The 20,121-nt window shown below is 47.8% G+C and overlaps 2 protein-coding genes and 1 non-coding gene across 5 annotated transcripts in view; 2 read left to right on the forward strand and 1 right to left on the reverse strand.

The window, feature by feature from the left end:
• SF3B3 (splicing factor 3b subunit 3) overlaps window positions 1-3,945 on the reverse strand; it is a 30,533-nt gene extending 26,588 nt beyond the window's left edge. The window contains exons 1-5 of one of the 2 annotated variants that reach the window (XM_005152264.4): window positions 3,830-3,945; window positions 3,039-3,149; window positions 2,295-2,621; window positions 992-1,164; window positions 480-621 (exon numbers count right to left, since the gene is read on the reverse strand). In XM_005152264.4, the coding sequence (XP_005152321.1) occupies window positions 480-621; window positions 992-1,164; window positions 2,295-2,621; window positions 3,039-3,108 (712 nt within the window). In that variant the 5' untranslated portion in view covers window positions 3,109-3,149; window positions 3,830-3,945. The remainder of the gene's footprint in view (window positions 1-479; window positions 622-991; window positions 1,165-2,294; window positions 2,622-3,038; window positions 3,150-3,829) is intronic. The other variant, XM_031051886.2, reaches the window with a different exon arrangement.
• A 227-nt stretch (window positions 3,946-4,172) lies between these two features.
• On the forward strand, window positions 4,173-20,008 carry COG4 (component of oligomeric golgi complex 4). Of its 2 annotated transcripts, XM_005152407.2 has the most exons (19): window positions 4,173-4,348; window positions 4,797-4,879; window positions 6,149-6,263; window positions 6,986-7,160; window positions 7,789-7,982; window positions 8,461-8,566; window positions 9,778-9,935; window positions 10,484-10,542; window positions 11,552-11,685; window positions 12,165-12,283; window positions 12,936-13,102; window positions 13,762-13,927; window positions 15,469-15,531; window positions 15,983-16,099; window positions 17,677-17,769; window positions 18,081-18,164; window positions 18,461-18,562; window positions 18,950-19,078; window positions 19,304-20,008. In XM_005152407.2, the coding sequence occupies exons 1-19, from the start codon at window positions 4,211-4,213 to the stop codon at window positions 19,436-19,438; spliced, it is 2,337 nt and encodes a 778-aa protein (XP_005152464.2). In that variant the 5' UTR covers window positions 4,173-4,210; the 3' UTR covers window positions 19,439-20,008. The 2 variants fall into 2 exon arrangements, with proteins under 2 accessions (XP_005152464.2, XP_030907755.1); XM_031051895.2 differs by lacking the exon at window positions 18,461-18,562.
• Window positions 12,531-12,686, forward strand: LOC115947033 (U1 spliceosomal RNA). Its single transcript, XR_004081020.2, has one exon. It is a non-coding gene; the product is annotated as a U1 spliceosomal RNA (small nuclear RNA).
• Window positions 20,009-20,121: the final 113 nt, after the last annotated feature.

Genomic DNA, 20,121 nt, shown 5'->3' on the forward strand with positions numbered 1-20,121 from the left:
CATACGTGGGAGAGGAATCGGCAGCACTTCAGTGGTTTCACAGATTGAAGGCATTAGGCTGCTTTATATACCACCTTGGTATATGGATTCATATACTATCTTTCAAAAGTTTATTAACTGATGGAATCCCATGTGAGAGTACAAAGTACTCCCATACTACCTAAAAATACATAGTTTTGCATCTGCTTCCAGCTAGATGCAATCTAGTTAATATCTCTTAGCTTTGGAATCCAGAGAATATCCAGAGAAAAGAAGAGATGAGGTGCACTTTTACATCACAGCCGTATCTAGGAATTCTTGGACATTTCCATGTGTGAACCACCACGCATTACCCGACTCCAAAGTCGATGAATTAATACTAACGGCTCGAGCCACCATCCACACAATTCCCAAAATGCAGATTACTGACTGTGTTTCCCAGGAGAATGGGAACCAAGTACATCCATGGGAAAATGACTTTGTGGTGAAGCTGGCAGTACCTGTTATGAGGAAGTTGCCGTGCTCTTCCAAGGGCTCACTGTATTTCCTAACAACATGATTCAAACCCAAGTCCAGTTCATAAAATGTCAATGTCTGTTGTGTGTTGGCTGCTGCTTCTCCTGTTGGATCATTGTCTGCTTCCTAAAACAAAACACATGAAGGAGTCTTTCAAGAAAGATATTAAAGAAAGAACAAAGCTGATGCACGGGAAACAGTTTTGAGTAGCATTAGAACAAAATACAAAAGACTTGCTGGAAGATGCAATACAAAAGGTACAGAGGAAGAAAATCGCACATCTGCAGCTGAACAGCAAGAATTTAAGAATCATCACCTAGAAAGAAGAGACTTGCCTATTCTGATTGAAGGCAAGACAAAAAGTAAGCTCACAACAGCTGAAAATTGCCTCAGACAGCAAAAGCAGCCAACATTCCCTGCCTCGACAGGCAGATTAAGATCAGAAGAGGCATGATAAAGCTCAAAAGACAGCAAAGGGAGATCAAGCTCTTATCACCTCATAATCCATTTCCAGACAAGCAAACATTGGGTTTTCAAATCCCACGTCGACTCCCACCACATGGTAGACCAAAGTGTTGGCCTTGTGGGCTTCCAGTGGGGAGGAAATGGTGAGACGAGCAGCAGCATCTCTGTTCAAGATATACACCAGCTTCTGCTTTTCAATAGCACCTGCAAAAGCAAGGACAACAGTGCCTGAAGCACAGCTCCTGCTGATCAAATCTGATGATATCTGCAGTCCAGTATCAATACACAACCTTGAAAGAAAATGCCTGTTATTTTTTCTGAAGCTCAACATCAGTATTTATCTCCGTGCCACCAATTAACTTTAAATGCTTCATTTTAAATGTTTTGGGCTGCAAGCAAAAATGCCAACTCCAGCTCTTTAAAGGAGACCTTTAAACCTGACCCTTTGAGCTACGTTCATCTAAAACAACAGGCAATCTACAATGGCTACAGGCAGGTCTACTCACTTGTTCCACCACACAAGAGATGACAGACTGCAGGGAAGGAAAACCAAATTGAGCACAGGCGGATGTTCCACTCTTTAAAGCCATCTGGCAGTATTATCTCCTCAGAAATATTGTAACTAAGAAAATCCATTCTCAGTTAAGTTATACGCACAGTATCCACATCATAACAACCACTCAACTATGAACATGAATGGCACAACTGCAACTGGCCACCTCCACAGCCATGAAAACAAGACTTGTTAGAAAGAAAACATTATTTGTTGATATTCCTGATATATAAAAAAACACTATTAAAGTACTATCACTTCAACCTTTCACTGTGTAGAAAAGCAGCGTTGTGCAAAGCTGGCTTTGGCAACTCAGAAAGTTGCCAGAAAATACCAATTCACTGAGACACCTTGTGGCAAATTTAATAAAAACTCCCAAACATCACTCAAGTGTCCTTCTACTGGTGAAGCTGGATCAGAAATGCATCTAGCTGCCTCCATGATACATCTCAGAGTAAGGAACTCGTAATGTCATTTCAGGCTATGGCAGCTGACTGACAGTAGCACTGATGCATGCAACCACAACTTCTCTCCTAGACATGGCACTATGAGGATCTGTGCACCATTAAGCAAGCTGGCCTCTTTCCAGTGTTAGAAGTCATATGTGCAATTCCATCAGCACCAAGGAACTATTCTGAATGTCTGCATTCTCTCTGACATGTCTCATAGCTTAACAAATTACCTGAGAAATACTTCCAATTACACCTGGCAGAAACTCACTTCAAAATAAATATCCACAAGACAGAAAGAAAAAAGATAATGTGAAACCAAGCTGACTTACTGATCATGACAGCACGGCCCTTTGGGTCTACAGCCAAGTACTGGCCTGGAACGATTCTGCGACATCCACTCTTGCCAAAGGTTTCCTGATGAATCTTCTCAAACACATTCTTTGAGGGCTGGTACTCCAGAATAACGATGCGCCCCGAATCACTGCCTACGACAATATAGTCTTTGGTGCCACCTGTCAGCCTGAAGGCCATGAGGGACCGAATGACTCCAAACACTTCCACAGTCAGCAGGGTGTGAACCTTCCCTGTGTTGGGATCAGGGCGCAGTAACTCCAGGATCTTGCCACGGGAAACAACAATTTCTTGTTGCTTAGTTCCTAGGGAAACCAAAATGTGACAAAGAGTTAGCGAGAACGCAGCAGAACAGCAACTTTAAGAAGCACTACAAGAAGTTAGATAAAATTTCATTACTAGTAAATGCCAACGAGTTTTACAATTTCTATGGAAGAATTCAAAGCAACTACATTCAATGCCACTATTGAGTATTTCTTAACAGACCAGGAAAACTAATCTAAAAAAAATACTTAATTAAACGTATAGATAATCAACCCAAACTTCTCTTGATCTTTCCACAAGTTACAACAGCTCAAGAGCAAACAACAATATACCACTGGAAAAAAAAAAGCACACTGTTGCAAACTAACTTCAGCAACCAAATCAAATAAAACCCACCTTTTTTCCACTATGACCCCCAAAAGCTCAAGCCTAGATTCATGAAGGGAGGAGAAAATTACCTGAAAAATTGCCATGGATTGCATAGCTAATACCAGTGGCACGCTGCAACGTCAGGTTGTAGAGAAACATGTTGGCAATGGGTTTGTCACCTTATCGTAGCTCCACCAAGTCTGCAACAAGGAGAACAAAAAAATGTACTTCACGAAGCCAAAGCCTTCCATAATGCAGAGAACCGCTGCCCCGCTCCCCCACGCTTGTCTCAGTTTATCACCTCACACTGGAACACTGCTTGCCACCCAGCTGAAGTTATGTGGCATTTATTACGAGGCAAAATGCTCTCCCAGTGAAGACCAGGCTGTTAAGCTCCTTATACTGCAGAGTGCCTCAGCAAGACGTCCACCTAATGACTTCTCTTGCGGTTCTAGTTGTTCGGAAATCAAAGTTAGGGAATAACACCTCTAGGGATGCTCTACGCTGTTATTCATCGCTCATCTCGCCTCTTCATTATGAACCAAACCTACCCACAACAGCTTACGGCGAGCGCCTGAATCGACCCCGTGCCCCAGGGCTAAAGCGGGAGGGACTGGCGGTTGCACACTTGCGGCAGGTCAGGGGAACCGGCCCTCACCGCCCAGAACCTCCGCGAAGCCCACGCCAGACCCGCAGCCCGGCACCGCCGCGGAACCCGCCACGGCTCCACCAGCCTGGCCACCCTCCACAGACGAGGCACCGAGGGGACCAAAGGGCTCGGTGCCGCGGCCTCTTCCCTGCCAAGATCCCGGCTCATACCGCAGCCCCACAACCGAGGGGCCGCGGCTGGGAGGGCGCGACCCGCCGGGAGGGTCTTTACCGTGCAGATGGAGGCGGATGGCAGAGGATGCGAGTCCTACCTAGGCGGGAGCACCCCTAGACCCCTCCGCCATGAGCTCCGCGCCTGCGCAATCCCTTCCCGCGTCTCCTCGACGGGGCTTTCCGCTAAGCCCGACGCGCGCGCGCCTTGTGGCTGCCCGAAGGAGCGCCTGAATGTTCGCGTGGCGAGCCGGTGGCTATCTGTATCAAGAGCATCACTAAAAAAGAAACAAAAAACAACAAAAGACAGACACGATCTTTTATAGAGAAAGGGGCAGCGTGATCCTGCCGCGCTGCCAGGCTGCTGTAAACGTTCAGGCACCGCCAAGAGTAGCCCCGGGTGAGCCTGAGGCGGCGTGGACCGCGTCAGCTGCATCCTAAGATGGCGGCGGCCATCGCGTCGGGCCCGCGGGGGGAGGGAGGTAGCGCCGCCGCCTCAGCTATGACCATGGAGTGGATTCAGTCGCTCACCGACCTGGAAGAGCTGGAGGCCGCTTACAGCCGGCTCTGTGAGGAGGAGGTGTGTGGGGCGCGGGCGGCCTTGGGGTGCGAGAGCGGGTGCCTCGCTGTCAGGCCTACCTCTGTCGTCCGGATTCTTTTCAGAGGAGTCAAATACGACCTCGACCGTCCTCTGTACAGGTATACGGGGGCTGTGTTGCCTCCGTGGAGCTGGTGTCCTCGGATCGTGAGTAGCCCTCGGGCTCCCTGTGAATTGAAAGTGCAGCGGGCCGACGGAGCTTGGGGGTTTTCTGGCTTGAAAGTGTGATTAAAGTTTGCATAACTGATGCTTTCAAATGCCAAATCTAAAAATGTGCAGGATTAAAACGAGAGATCAAGAAGGTTTTAATTGTCATATGAGCTCTTCGCAGGGCTGATGCCTTGCTAGATGGGTGTTCTTGACTTGTCTGTGATAAGTGGTGGGCCTGAGGAGAGCTTAAGTCACACAAGAATTCATCCTTTCCTTTCAGAGAGTTGTGCAGGAAGAACTGGATGGTCTCCTGGAGCAGCAAAGCACTATAGAGAACAAAATGGTTGTACTTCATCGCATGGGGTTAGTGATCCCTACCATTTCCCCTTCTTTCTGCTGCTGCGCAGTGTTCAGTACCTCCCTGCTTACTGTGTGATGTTAAAATTCGTTTTAGTGTTGTAAGGGAAGCATATTCATTCTCAGAAAACTTCAGACTTTAAATCAGTGTGCAGTAGGGAACAGTAGCTGGATCCTTGTCCCTGGGCACCTGGTTCTTCTCAGCAGCACTAACAGAGGGAATTGTTGCACTCTCACACAGACTGACCCATTTTGATGTAGGTTGAAGGTCTTACCCCGGAGATTGTCAGGTTTCAGCATTGATGCTTGGATGGGATGTTTTATGTCAGGCTGTTTACAGATATGGACAGATTTTACAGCCTCTTTGTGGTGAGTTTGTGCATGCGGTCTGGAAAGCCATCTCAAGTGGCCTGATGTCCAGTAGAAGCTTGGAGCACCAAGTTTACAGACTTCATCTTCCTCTTCAGAAGCAGAGAATATCAAAGCCTCAGTGGCTCGTTCATCCCGTCTGGTAGAAAGGCAGTCTGATCTTGATGCTTTGTTTCTGGAGGAGGGGCATGAATTCAGAGATACAGTTGCTGACAGGATGTTGTGAGTTCAGCTGTGTTATTTTTCTCCTTTCTAGTAGCTGGTGCAGTGCTGTGTTTTCAGCTTCAGTCTGAGAACAATGCTGGTTAACACACCAGTGTTTTAGTAGTTGCTCAGTATTGCTTACTCTGATCAAGGACTTTTAAGTCTGATGCTCTGCCAGTGAGGAGGGCCACAGGAAGCTGGGAGGAAGCAGAGCCAGGACACCTGACCCAAACTAGCCAAAGGGCTATTCCATACCACGGCACATCATGCCCAGTACAGAAACTGGGGGAAGTCACCCAGACGGCCCAGATCGCTGCTTGGGTCGGGCTGGGTATCAGCCAGATGATGCTGAGCAATTGCACTGTGCATCACTTGTGTTTATTGGGGTTTTCCCTTTCCCCTTTTAGTTTTATATTTTCTCTCTTTATTATTTCCTTTATCATTATTATTATTAGTGGTAGTAGTTTACTGGACTATTCTTATCTCAACCCACGGGATTTACATTCCTTTGATTCTCCTCTCCATCCTGCTGGCAGGAGGGGTAATGGCTTACTGAGTGAGCAGCTGTGTGGTTCTGAGTTACCAGCTGGGCTTGAACCACGACTCAGGAGCAATTGGGTTTGGAGGAAGAACCATCCTACTGTTGTAGACCGTCAGACTATTTAATATTTGCATCTCATGTTCAATTTGCATGTGTTCCAGCCCTAACTTGCAGCTCATCGAGGGGGATGCCCAGCAGTTGGCAGGGATGATCACCTTCACCTGTAACCTTGCCGAGAATGTCAGCAGTAAAGTCCGCCAGCTTGACCTGGCCAAGGTAATGGGACTGAGAAGGTGTCTGGGACTTGTCACCAGCAAGCCCTAATCTATCTGCTTGTGTGCTTATAGCACAATAGAGGAACGTGCTCTCCTTTATAGTGGGCAGGTGGACTGGAAATGGCTTTGTTCTTCATTTTAGCAGTATATAGTGTTGTTAGGGAATGGTATTGTGCTGGGTTCCTGGATATTGCAGGCTACAAGAGTAAATGTATATGCTATTCCATGGAGCAGCTGGTTCTCCAGCATCCTATACTGTCCATGCAGCTCCTTGTAGAATATGGTGAATAAGCTGAGGTTAATCTTCATTAGAACTCTTTTATCAGTTACTTCAGTGCTGAAGACAGGGGAGTTAGTTGTTGTCACCCAAGACTGGTCAGGAATCCAGGCTGTTATGTTCTTTCTGCAGATACAGGCTAAGACGTTTCAAGTCCCAGTGCTCAGCACAACTGTTCAAATCAAAACAGATAACGTGGTTTTGTCTCTGCCTGTGGAATATGGCCTCCGAATTCAATCTGAGTTTTGATAAATTCTTTTCCTCTCTTGGAGCCATTGGTTTTATGACTTTTTAAGTAGTGTGGCATTTCTGCTTACATAGTTGTTTATTATGTAGAGAAGTATCACTTCAGTCTGTATCTTTCCCATACACACACACACTGTCTTATAATTCTCATTCCTTCTCCAGCCTGCAGCAGGAAGCCTTATGCGTTGCCTTTCTTGCAGAATCGACTCTATCAGGCCATTCAAAGAGCTGATGACATCCTTGACCTGAAGTTCTGCATGGATGGAGTTCAAACAGCCCTGCGAAATGAAGATTATGAACAAGCAGCAGCTCATATCCATCGTTATCTGTCTCTGGACAAATCAGTGATTGAGCTCAGTCGTCAGGGCAAGGAAGGTAAGTACTGTTTATGAGGTGAAGCTGACAAGTCACCTTTCCAGTAGATAACCAGAGGCTGCATAATTTCCCATGGCAGACAGCCTTAGCCCAGTAGACAAAGCAGAAGATCTAATGCTAGCCAAAGATCTTAGTACCTCTCTATGTTATAGAGTAACATAGATGTGAACATTTTTGAAGTGTTATTAGGTTTGAATTATCATTAGCTGAAAGGAGAGTTCCTGGTGTGCAGCTTTAATATTATTTCAGGTAGTAACTTAGTGAAGGACAAAATGTTCAGGTCAAAAGAAGCAGGGGAGAAGGCTCTGTCAGGGAGAACTGTGGCAGTGTTACGGTATGCTACCAAGCAGAGAAACTGGAAATGAATGAGTAAATTGCCTGATCCCTAAAGAAATGTCTCGGTTGATGTGTTCACATCTTCCATGCAAGACCATGAGGTTAGCTGCGTGTACATCACACATGTACCTTTTTTTCTTTGCTTGTAGTGGAATTCCAGCATATCTTCTGCCTTCTCACCCTGGGGCTGTTGGTATCTCTCCTAGAGAAAGAGAAGTAGCTCTAGATATGATACTGACATTGTGCTCTTCCATTGAACACTCTTCCCATTCTTTTCTGTCCTTTTGACCAGGGGGCATAATTGATGCCAACCTGAAGCTCCTGCAGGAAGCAGAACAGCGCCTGAAGACAATTGTCACAGAGAAGTTTGACACAGCAATGAAGCAGGGAGACCTGCCCCAGGTGGAACGGTTCTTCAAGATCTTTCCTCTGCTAGGCTTACATGAAGAGGGGCTGACCAAGTTCTCAGAGTACCTCTGCAAGCAGGTAACATGTTCTGCGAAACATACTGTGACCTGGCTGGTCTCCTATCGGGAAAGCAAAACCCAGTCTCTATCAACAGATGTAGTGGAAGAAGGTCTTAGCTCTGGGTTCCTAATCTTAGAAGCCAGCACTGGCCTTAGTTCATTTCTCTCCCTGCATTTTGCATCCTGGGATGGGCTTTCTGGTGTCTAAATACAGGCCCTGATGGCTAGAGGGCTTCTTTTTCTGTGTCTTACTCTTTGTCCTTGCGTAAACCTCATGCGAGGGGGCCTGGAAAGAGAAGAACAAGTTTCTGCCTCTCCTTGACCCTTCAGTTTTCCACAAGAGAGGAAAGGATCCCTGTTCAAAGGAGAAACAAGAGCAATAGCTTTTGCAATGGGAAGTCCACCAAAAGATCTAAAGGTCAAGGGACAGAGGACCACCCAATGGGATGAAGAGTATCTTTGATTGTCACAAGCTGACTTGTCGTGTTGTCATGCAGGTGGCCAACAAAGCAGAAGAGAACCTGCAGCTGGTGATGGGGACAGACATGAGTGACCGTCGGGCTGCTGTCATCTTTGCGGACACACTGACACTCCTCTTTGAAGGTAATTTTCTCTTTGTTGATGTACTGAAAATAATCTGTGATATGATTGTCCACCAATTTAAATGCTTTTCATTATAGCTCCAGGAGATCACAGAATGTGTCTTTCTTCTTTCAACTATGGAAGGGTCATACTAGAGGGACACAACTAATAGACCATTCCCAGCCAGGAGAGGGCATTACAATAAGCAAGCTTGCATGTGTACAGCTTGCTCAGGCACAGAGTGGATTTGCAAAGGATTTGCTGGCTTCTTCCAGGAAGCAGTCTTTTCCTGTTCTCTGTGTCCTCAAAACAGATGGCTATTCCCTGAAGGCTTCTTCACATATGCAGCTCTCCAGACAAACAAATCAAATCCCTTAAGACTGAGCATCTGTTGATGCTTCCAGGCCTGGTCTTCACGGAGGACCATGGGAACTTGTAAGCAGAAAGGGAAGGGAGAGAAGGGAATATAAATGCTCTGTGGGAATGTCGCCAAAGACAGTAATTGAGATCCATGGTGATTAGCCATCCTGTTAAGTCTGCTGTAATTCCAGGCTACACCACTGCCAGGTCATTCTCCCAGCCTTGCACCCATGCTGCTATTGAAGGTTCTTAGGACTCCTGAGGCTTTTTTGGCAGTTGCTTCAAAAGAGGGGGGCTGTTGCTAACTATTGGAGTAGACAGTTTTTTCTCCAAGGAGGCCTTGCCATTACTAACACTTGCTTTCTTGGGGACTTGTGTGACAGATAAGAACAGAGCTTTCCCTAAGTTGATTTTCCTGACACTGCTCTTCTCCTGTAACCTGGCAGACACTGAAAGCTGAGGCAGGGTTTGGGTGGTAGTTATGTCCCCTGCCAGGTTTAGCTCATACAGCTTTCTCCTGTGGAAGCTTCATACCTTTTATCTTGCTGGATAGGAGGGCAGTTGACACGTGGCAGGAGCTCTCTGTAGGAAGAGAGATGCCTTGTGCTCCAGGAGGTTTGCACTGTAGTCTTGCGATAAACAGCAGAAAGTATAGAAAGTGTCATATCAGAGAGAAGATGCCATGAAATGAGAGGTTGTAATAACAAGCCTTCAGTGAAGCACCAGATAGTGGCTGGACAGTCTAAACTGCTAATCTGGATGTGAATGATCTCTTGTTAAGTCCTGTCTGTGGAACTGTGTAACTCTGCTCTGGATCCAGACTGAATGGGAACTCCTGGAGTCTTCCTTTTGTGCTTCCCCTCTTCTTGTAGGGATTGCTCGCATTGTGGAGACACACCAGCCCATTGTGGAGACCTACTATGGGCCTGGGAGGCTGTATACCCTCATCAAGCACCTGCAAGTGGAGTGTGACAGGCAGGTTGAGAAAGTGGTGGACAAGTTCATCAAAGAGAGGGACTATCACAGACAGGTAAGAGGAGCATGATGCTGCTTGATGCAGCCAACAGTGGCCTCCTCCAGCTCCATGGAGTTCTGACTGCCATTGAGGTGGCAAAGTTTGACCTTGTGTATTGAGAGAAACTTTGCTTTGCTCCACATTTGCACTGATGGCTGAAGGAGTCCAGCCTGTAGCTATCCCTTCTGCTGCAGAGAATAATTCACTGGGAGCATGGTAAATGGGCCCCAGGGACAGGATTATTCACTGTGCAGGTCTGTAGGGTGCTTTCAGTACACTTTCCCCACTGTGGTGTTCCTGCTTCTATCTGCTGCAGGGCTGTCTCATGGCTATATGCCTTGGTGCCTCTGTTGGTATTCCCATCCTACCACTCTTCCTGGCAGGCTGAGCTCTGTCTTGGAGGAGGGGGTTAAATGATGTGATTCCCTTCTCTGGCAGTGCTTCCTGCAGCGCATTCCTGTCACCCACCCTGAGTAACCATATCCTTAGACAACAGCAGGAGAAGTGGTTAACACCAAGTCATCAGCAAAGGCTTTGATGAGTCTCCTTTTTTGTGATTGCAGTTCCAGCAAGTTCAGAATAGCATGATGAGAAGTTCTTCTGCAGAGAAGATTGAACCAAGGTACAAACAAAACCTCTTTTTGCTCTCTACCTTCCACTCTTGAGTTGTTAACACTACTTAGCATTTAGATAACTCTCCTGGTCTTCCAGAGGCTTTGTGGCCACTAAAGCATAAAATCCAATTATTAGGTGCCCTTCACTGCCCTTTTATAAGGGCAGCTTCTGTGGTGGTGTTTTATTTTGCTTAAACATTACTTTCAAGCCTCAGGCCTAAACATTGATGAAAGACTGGCAGTATCACTGCACACAGATGACTTGAGATTTTAATTACCTGTGCCCACAGCCTTTTGGTGGTCAGAGTTTGATTTCTGAGCTTTTGCTTTTTCATCTGTAAAATAAAGATAATGGATCTTTGCCCCACTTGTGTGTTGTGAGGCTTTGAGCAGGATTTGTAAAGTTCTGTGCACACTGATGAAAAAGCTGCTGATGTGACAGTCTGGTTTTTCTTTTTTCATAGTCATCCCTGATCTGACCACTGCATTCTGCATTGTCATGTGCTTTTTCTGTTCTCATGTTTCCTGAGCTGTTGAGCTTTAACAGATTCTTCATTGTTTTCAGAGAAACGCATGAATCTGTGCACAAAAGCACATAGATGGAGGTGGCAGGGACCAGGCTTTTCTAACACTAGCCACAAGGCTCACAGAATCATAGCAAAACTGAGGTAGAAAAGGACTGCCAAAGATCTCTAGCCCACCCTCCCATTCAAAGTGGGGCTAATTTTGAAGTTATATCAGGTTGCTTCATCTTGCAGTCCTTACTGCTGTGATTTCACTCTGTTCTTGCATCTATGATGAAAAAAGACGCTTCCCTTTAATGATTTTTCCTGTTTTGATTGTGTGTGCATTCTTTGCACATACTGGTTATTCTGCTGAGCTTTGTCACTCAATAGCACAGATGGGAAGGGGTGGTATTGATCTCATAGTAAGAGAGCAGAGAACACATTACTCAGTTAAATCAGTAAATCTCCTTTTGTAGTCTTCCTACCTTGATTCTTGCTATGCTCCTTCTAGGGAACTTGACCCTATTTTAACAGAAGTCACTCTGATGAACGCCCGCAGTGAGCTCTACTTGAGGTTCATCAAGAGACGAATAATAGCTGATTTTGAGGTGGGAGACTCCATGGCCTCAGAGGAGGTAAAGCAAGGTAACACCCTGAATACCAGTGTTTGCAGGCTCTCTTCTCCTTCAGCCAGCAGTGGAGATATAGCTGAGTTAGTGGCAGAGCAGAGTGAGACAGGATCTGCAGAGGGAGCACTCTCTGGAAGTCTGGCCTCCCCAAACCCGTTTTAAGCACTGATTGCCCCTTCTAGTGGGGAAATCAACATTAGGAATAACTGCAGAGTATAGTAAACAAGGTGCCTATAGAGAGGGAGAACCCTCTGGTCACTACAGGCACAGATCCTAGAGGTAGAGGCTCAGAGGTCTGGTACTCTGTGGAGCTCTGGAAATCGGTTTTGTCATATGCAAAAGTCAGCTCGGTAATTTCAGCTCCCCAGTTGAGGCCCATGACTTATTGCAGGTGTGTCCTTTAGGTGTCCATGAGACAGGCGGCAGCAAGGGGATTAGGTGGAACTGTTTTCTGGCACTAGGTCCTTGCTGATGGTTCTTTTTTGTGTTCTGTAGAGCATCAGAAATACCTGGACAAGCTCCTCAACAACTGTCTGTTGAGCCGCACCATGCAAGAGCTCATTGGCTACTACATCACCATGGAGGAATACTTCATGAGGGAGACAGTTAACAAGGTAGGGCTCAGACTGCTTGCAATAGCTGCACTCTCTGCTCGCAGCTGAGACCTTCCGCTCAGTCCTCTGCTGGGCATCCCTAGGGAGAGGGGTACATGGCAGGTCTGCAGTCATTGGGAAGGTCTTTTGTTTTGCTTGAAAAGCATTTAGTTGTTTCTGAACTTTGACTCCAAACATATCCCTGAGTATCTTCCAGACACAGATCTTCCAGCACTATGGGGTAGTGAAAACTAGAATGAGTTGTGCGCTGGCAGAGGAGTCATCATGATCAGGCAGGTGGCTTTCCCAGAGCGAGGCTCATCCTTTGCACTCTGGATGTGCTTACCCCTAAGATTTCCCCAAAATGCAGGAAACTCAACTGCATAATTTGTAGTATGGAGGATTGTGTTTGCGCTCTCCCCTGATTTGATGGCCTGGCACATCAGTCCCACAGAAGGATGAGGCTGTAGTGGATACCACTGCACAGTGTACCCTGATGCCATCAAGCTATCAAGAGGTGGGCACCACCGGCACTGCTGCTACCATGCCCCACTCATGGTACACTTCAGCTCAGGTTGGAATGGGCAGGCTAGAGGTTTGGTCTCACAGCACTGCTTTTGAGAGGGCACCTTTACTAGCTGAGCTGAGGGCACTGAGACAGCTTTCTTCGCAGGCTGTTGCCATGGACAGCTACGAGAAGGGCCAGCTCACCTCCAGCATGGTGGATGATGTGTTTTATATAGTGAAGAAGTGCATTGGGCGTGCTCTGTCCAGCTCCAGCATAGACTGTCTCTGTGCCATGATCAACCACTCCACCACCGAACTGGAGTCTGACTTCAGGTAATGAAAACACACCAGGTTCATTGTAATTTGCCTCCACCTCACGTTCTGCAAACAGTGCTTACTGTCAGATGGTCTTACCTGTGTTCTTCGCCTTTGAACCTCTGGTTTGTCATCTCCATGGAAGATGCTTACAGGAGGAGGCATTGGGTGTGGTGTAAGAAGCTGGAGCTGGGTATGCTTTTCTCACAGTAGTCATGGTCACCCGTAGAAGAAACAGAAAGAGGAACCTCATGGCTCAGAATACCAATGAGACCAGGTCACCTCATAGCATTGGAGCACTACCCTGCTTGGTAGTATATGGTCATCCCTAATTTTCTCTGGGCTGCCTGTGAGCTTGCTTAGTAGCATGAACTTGGAGTGAGCCTGCAGAGATTATCTGGCTTCTGTTTTTCATCCTAATGTGGGAGTGGGGAACTGACTGAATACTGCAGACAACTGCAGGCAGGATTTTGGGGAAAGATCAGAAACTGGGTGGTTGTGTTTTTCTTTCAGCATTGTGTCCCTTAGATGCTGTCATGAGATATTTGCCAGATCTCTTCTGTCCCTTCTGAAGTTCCACTTGCCTTGTTCAAGTTACAGCTCAGCCAGAGTGCTGTCCCCTGGCACAGAGCACAGTAATTGCTCTAAGCCATGGGTGTGTTTTGCTTGCCTCATAGGGAGGTTCTGTACAACAAGCTGAAGCAGGGCTTTCCAGCCACGACCTTCCAGGATTTCCAGAGGGGGGTGACCAGTGCCGTGAACATCATGCACAGCAGCTTGCAGCAGGGCAAGTTTGATACCAAAGGCATTGAAAGCACCGATGAGGCAAAGCAGTCCTTTCTGGTGGGTATGGTGGCTGGTGCAAAATGAGTTAGGGTGAAGGGAAAGACAATGGGGAGCTCTTGGGAACAGGATTGGTGTGACTATCAAACCTGAAACCCTGTTCAGCTGTAGTGGGTGGCCTGACTTTGCATGTCTGGCAGATGCTTTAACATCACCTCCTATTTGGAGGGCTTCCACAAAGGGCCTGTGCAAGTATGATCCTCTAGGGCTGCTGCAGTAGTGATTGCATCCAGGCTGGGGAAGAGTCTGTGCTCTTTTGAGGTGTTCAGCAATTCTGTTGCTCACAGGCTCTGCACAAAAGTGATGATGGGAGAGCATCCTGTTCCTAGTGTGCTGTACTTGCTGCAGGTTCAGCACACTTCCTCTCTAGATGAAAAAGTTTCATGGCCCAGGCTCAGGTCTCCTTCATTCTTACTTAATCAGATCAGAGTTTCCATTAGAGCAGGGTTGTCTTCTCTGCTTGGCCTGCAAGATCCTCCTGTTGCCTTCTCCTCATAAACAGCGCTGCAACTCCCTGTATGCTTGAGCAGGCCAGAACATGACAGTGAGCATGAGACCCCTTGGAGAGCATTTGAAGGGGCCATTCTTCCAGCTTTCTGCAGTGTATGAGATCCTTCCCCATGGGAAGCATGGTGGGATGCTGTACAGACTTTGCATTGTGGAAAAGACTTTGCTGGAAGAGCAACTGGATCTGCTCACTTCTCTTGACCAGCCCTGCTGTTTGAGCAGACCAGTGGGCAGAGACTCTGAGAGCCCTGGGGAGGGGGCTGGCTCAGTCTGACTTGTTTCCCTCTGTGCAAATTGCTGCGAGCACCGAGTGCTGAAAACATTCCTTATGGCTTTCACTGCACAAGGGGAAGAGACAACAAAGAGAGCAGGAAGGACTGAACTCTTCCATTTCATTAAATTCTTCATTACAGGATTCTGCACTTCTTGAAGGAAAGTGCTTAAAATGTCAGTTCTCCCACTGGAATTCCTCACTCACCTGTCAGTTCGCCTCATTTCCCTGTCAGCACAAACTCCAGTCTCCTAGTGACATTTCGTTCAGCTTCAGCAGGCCCAGAACAAGTCTGTTCAGTGAAGAGCAGATACTTCCCAGGCAGAAGGGGTGCCAATTCCTCCTGCCCAGGTACAAATGTGTTCCCTACTCCCTGGCTTCTGTGGACACAGTGTATAAACCATCACCTCTAGCCACTCAGTCTGTTCTTCATGAAACTCTCCCAGAAGTTCGAATACATCCTGTCTTCCACCCACAAGTGCAGCTTTGCTGCAATATTGTGAATAGAATGATGAGGAAGAGGAGTCAAGTGTGTCAAACTTTGTACTTGCTGGAGGTTCAGCACGCATGCTCAGTTACTATAGCTCAGCTTCATGCAGCTCCAGGAATTTGCAAGGCTTTGATCGCACAGTAACCACTCTGTCCCTTAAATGTCTGCCTTTCAGTCTGTACTGTGAGCAGGGCATGGAGGAAATGTATGGATTGAGGGGCTGAGAAATTCCAATGACTTCTACTTGGGTTTGTTTTGTGTTTTTTTTTCCAGGTGACCTTAAACAATGTGGAAGTCTGCAGCGAAAACATCATGACCCTAAAGAAGACTTTGGAGGTGAAGTCTGGATTCTTTACTGCTATTTTCCTTAATCAAATTTGTAATATCCTCCCTTGGTGGGCATCAGTTAAAGCATCTGGACTTCTGCTGTGCCCAGTTCTTGAGGTCTTTGCCCTCCAGCATTAGGAAGGCAATTTTAAGCTGGCAGAGCAATCTCCCAGTGGATAGTATCAGCTGGAAATACCAGTTCCTCCAGCCTAACCCATCTGGCACATGTCAGGAGCCAGCAGAATAACATATATCATCAGGAGGTTGTGGTTGTCTGGTACTGGGCTATAGCCTGTGGTGTCCTTTCTTGCTGTCCTCTCCCATCTTCTTCAAAGGGGCAAGTTTGGTGCCTGTCCTAGCTTGCAACCATGCTGGTGGACACCAGAGCTCAACAACATGAAGGGATAGAAACTGCCCAAGTTATTAAACCTCAACTTGCTCATGGATCTCTTCCCTGCAGAGTGACTGCAGCAAACTGCTTAGCCAAGGCTTTGGGGGTGAGCAAGCACAGGCCAAGATTGACAGCTGCCTCTCTGACATGGCTGCTGTCTCCAGCAAGTTCCGTGACCTGCTGCAGGTGAGTGTCTTGCTGAGTCACTGCTGGCCTCCTCAGGTGGGAATCATTTCAAGGCCTGGGCCACGTCTAGCTCCAGGAGTCCTGGTAGGGGGTAGGAGGGAGTAAATAGTCAGCTTTGAGGCATGGAAACAGATCTAACTTGTTTGCAGAGCCACACCAGCTGGTGCCTACGTCAAAAGCACTGGAAGCAGCTGCACAGCCAGAAGGAATATTGCTCCATTTGTCTTCACTCAGCACAGAGTTGCAGTTGGTTCAGCATTTTCAAAAGAAGAAATATGTATAGCATTTTCATCTCCTCCATTCACTCTTATGGCTCAGAACACTGTCAATTGTGCAGGGCCTCCTAGATAACACTGAAGATGGGCTGTTGATGGAGAAGAGCTGTTCTTCTCTCAGGTTTCTCCTCCTTTTCCCAAATGGAAATAATCCCTGGGATGGGGAGCTAAATCCACATGGTGGGGCCCCTTGCCCTAAAATTTCACAGTGGTCTCTGGCAGGGAGAGAAGCAGAAAGACCTAATACCTCTTTTGAGAGTGTTTAGAGCCAGGTTTGCCATCAGCTTTATACTTCACAGAGGCACTGGGCTGTTTCTCATTTGGTTTTGCAGTTCTCTGCAGCCAGATGCCTTCAGACCAATATTGCCAGCAAACCCTCTTGAGGCCTGTGGTCAGTATGGAAACATAAGAGCACATCAGTAAGGAGTAGAACTCCAGTCTAGTTCTAGTGCAGTATTAAAACTGACTGCAAAGCAATCAAGAGTCTGAGCAGCAAGCTCCTGCGCTGCCCAAGTCACACACACATTGAATTTGCCTTGGAAAAGGGACAATGGCCAGCATGGCCTGCTCAGAAATGCCAGTTTTAGTTAAAAACTTCCAGCAAGCACCAGGCTGTATTGGTACCTGAGTAGTTTCATGCTGGGTGAGGTTTTTTGACATCTTGCTGAGCCAAATGAGGGTGGTTGACAGGAGGGAGCTTTCAGAGAGCTCTTTAGCACTGGAGCAGACAGAACAGCCTTTGCTGACAACCTACTGCTCTGGGGAGACAGTGTGAGCTGTGGTTATGATTAATTCAGGGAACCAGCTGTGGTTACAGCTTTTATTCTCCTTTTAGCTTTTACTGAGTTAAGCTGCACTGGATGTGGGAGACATCAGTCAAGCCCAATCACAGTGGCCTCCTGGCTGTTGCTGAGTGGAAAAGCTGGTGTTTGTGTCCTTTCCTCCCTGTAGGGATGTGAACTGAATGCTTCTTTCCTGCCAGAAAACCTCCGCAACCCTGTGAAAAGAGGAGGGGGAAGCCCTTCAGACAAGGCTGCAAGTCAGCACAATGGCAGCTTTTGGGCCAGTGTCCTTCCTCTTCTTGGTGTGGTGTTCTCAGAGTACTTCAGCACTAGAAGAATTTGGGAATGGGGGCTTCTGTGCTCAGCTTCCTATGCAAGCCTGTGGGTCAGTTTCCCCAGCTTGCAGTGGGGGTTGGAGGCAGCATCAAGTCAGTGTAACTATAAAGGTTGTGTGCTGCTGTGCTCAGTCAGCTGTTAGCTGTGCTCTGTCACTCTTCTCTCTTCTTCCTTTTGCTTTCAGGAAGGTCTCAGTGAGCTGAACAGCACAGCCATCAAACCCCAGGTGAAGCCCTGGATCAACCTGTTCCTGTCCGTCTCCCACAACATCGAGGAGGTAAGGCTCAACATTCTCTGCTTCCAGCTGTGCTTCTGCACTCTGCATCCTCTGCTAGGCAGCACAGTCAGAGTAAACACTGTCTCATTCCCCTCAGTTCTCTGCTCTTTCCTCAGCACAGAGTAACAGTAAAATACCCACAACTTGTTCTTTATGAAAGCCTGGAAAGGAGCATTTGGCTAGAGAGGAACTTGAGAAAATGGAAGGGGTGCAGTGGTGCTCCAGTAGCCACCCACCTTCCTGTCCCATGGGCTGTTTGCTGCTGTTCAGGGCAAGCCACGTAAACAGTCCTTTCTGTATTTCAATGTCAGGAGGAGTTCAGCGACTATGAGGCTAACGATCCCTGGGTCCAGCAGTTCATCCTGAATCTGGAACAGCAGATGACAGAGTTCAAGGTGAGAAGGATGAGGCAGCCTGACAGGCTTTGGCCAGACTTCAACATAGCATCTTCCGATTGTTCCTTTGCACAGGGCAAGGATTGACACACATGTCCTGCAGTGCCCTGCAGGGCTCTTAAAGAGATCCAGTTACCCCCTCCTCCTGCAGTTCTCGGGGCTTCCTTGCAAGCCCCACATCCCTGGATTCCCCCACTTGCTGAGTGTGCAAGTAATAACTCTTTATGTGAAAGCTCTCATAGGCTTGGCTTTTATGGATCTCTGCTCACAACAATGACACAGGTTTCTGCTTCCAGGCTGGGCTGTCTCCAGTGATTTATGATACCCTCACTGGTCTTATGACCAGTCTCATAGCTATTGAACTGGAGAAAGTGCTGCTCAAATCCACTTTCAGCAGGGTAAGCAAAACTCTTCTGCCTTGTAGTCTGGCTTGAGTGCAAACCCTCTGCTAGGAAATAAACCCTCAGTGAAGAGATGGGGCAGGGCAGAGGCAAATGTTACTCTCTGAAGCTCTGTCATCACTGGTAGCCAGCTCAGGCAGACCTTGTGTTAGTGCACACAGGCAGAAAACGTGTTGTGATGGGACTGGGAAGAGCTTGCATCAAAAAGGGGGCTGGGTTTTAAGGTGGACATAAACATAAGCTGGTTTAAACAGCAATAAATGGTCTAACTGGAGCCCTCCTGCTCAGGGGACCTCCCCCTCTTGCCCTGGTATTTGTTCATTGTGTATCTGGCACAACACCTGGGCCTGTTTGAGAGTTAGCAGTGCTCCCTTCACCCCACAGCTTGGCGGTCTGCAGTTTGACAAGGAACTGAGGTCCCTCATAGCCTATCTTACCACAGTCACCACCTGGACTATCCGTGACAAGTTTGCCCGACTTTCCCAGATGGCCACCATCCTCAACCTGGAAAGGGTGAGCTGTGCTTTGCCTGCTTTTGCTGAGGTATTGTGGGAGCCCTGGCTGGACTCCACGTGGATTTACTAGGCTCATCCTGTCACATTTATAAGGTATGGAGAAGTTGCCCCATGCCTGATGGGTGTTTGTTAGTGGCAGGAAATAACGTGACTGCATTTAAACTTGCCTTTGAGGGCGGTCAGTGCTGAGGTGGCTCATGCAGCTCTCATCTCTCCTTTCCAGGTAACGGAGATCCTGGATTACTGGGGCCCGAACTCAGGCCCACTGACCTGGCGCCTCACTCCTGCCGAGGTCCGGCAGGTGCTGGCTCTCCGGATTGACTTCCGCAGCGAGGACATCAAGCGCCTGCACCTGTAGCTGGGCAGAGGGTAACAGCAAGAAGGATGCTGCCAGGCTGATGGACAATGTGGGGATGGGGTGCTGTCTGCCCTTCTGCTTGTGTTCTTTGGAGCAAAGGGCTTTCCTGGGATGGGCAAGAAGAGCCACCATCCTTTTGTGGAAGCAGAGACAAGGCAGCAGTCTCTTACGTGGACACTATTTCTCAAGCCATGAGCTAGTTGGAAGGACCAGGTTGTGCCAGCTCGTAACTCCCTTCTGCTGCCCTGTGGGAGGACCCAGGTTGGGGAATTTGGGGCTGTTGTGGCATGGTTCAGACATGGGGCTGCAGAGAGTGCTCTGCCTGTGCTGCTGGCCACAGCTGGGTTTCTTCCATGTGACCAGTTGAAGGGTCAGCTACTGGAGTCCTGCACATCTTCAGCCCTGGCTCTCTCCTGGTGGTGATGGGAACCATTCTGGAATTACTTCCTTGTTGAGAGGGTACTCAGAAAATCCACAGAAAGCCACTGTTGGAAGCACAGCTTTGTCTGTGCTAACTTGTTGTGCCCTGGACAGCTACTCTGTAAATAAACCTTGCCTGGCTGAGCAGCAGCCTCAGGTGCTGTGTGTGCATCTGTGGGCCTGGAGAGAGCTGGTGCAGGACAAGAGCTGGGCACCATTTCTCCCACCCTGTGCTATGGCACCAACAGGATCTTTCTTCCTGC

This window comes from Melopsittacus undulatus, chromosome Z (assembly GCF_012275295.1).
Source record: "Melopsittacus undulatus isolate bMelUnd1 chromosome Z, bMelUnd1.mat.Z, whole genome shotgun sequence".
Taxonomy (NCBI): Eukaryota; Metazoa; Chordata; class Aves; order Psittaciformes; family Psittaculidae; genus Melopsittacus; species Melopsittacus undulatus.

What these genes read in the sequence shown, in the direction of transcription:
- COG4 (XM_005152407.2), top strand. Translation starts at nt 4,211, where the DNA reads ATGGCGGCGGCCATCGCGTCGGGCCCGCGGGGGGAGGGAGGTAGCGCC. An exon ending in GCAGAGAAGATTGAACCAAG is followed by an intron (nt 10,543 to 11,551) that starts GTACAAACAAAA and finishes TGCTCCTTCTAG; the next exon opens with GGAACTTGACCCTATTTTAA. An exon ending in TGAGGGAGACAGTTAACAAG is followed by an intron (nt 12,284 to 12,935) that starts GTAGGGCTCAGA and finishes CTTTCTTCGCAG; the next exon opens with GCTGTTGCCATGGACAGCTA.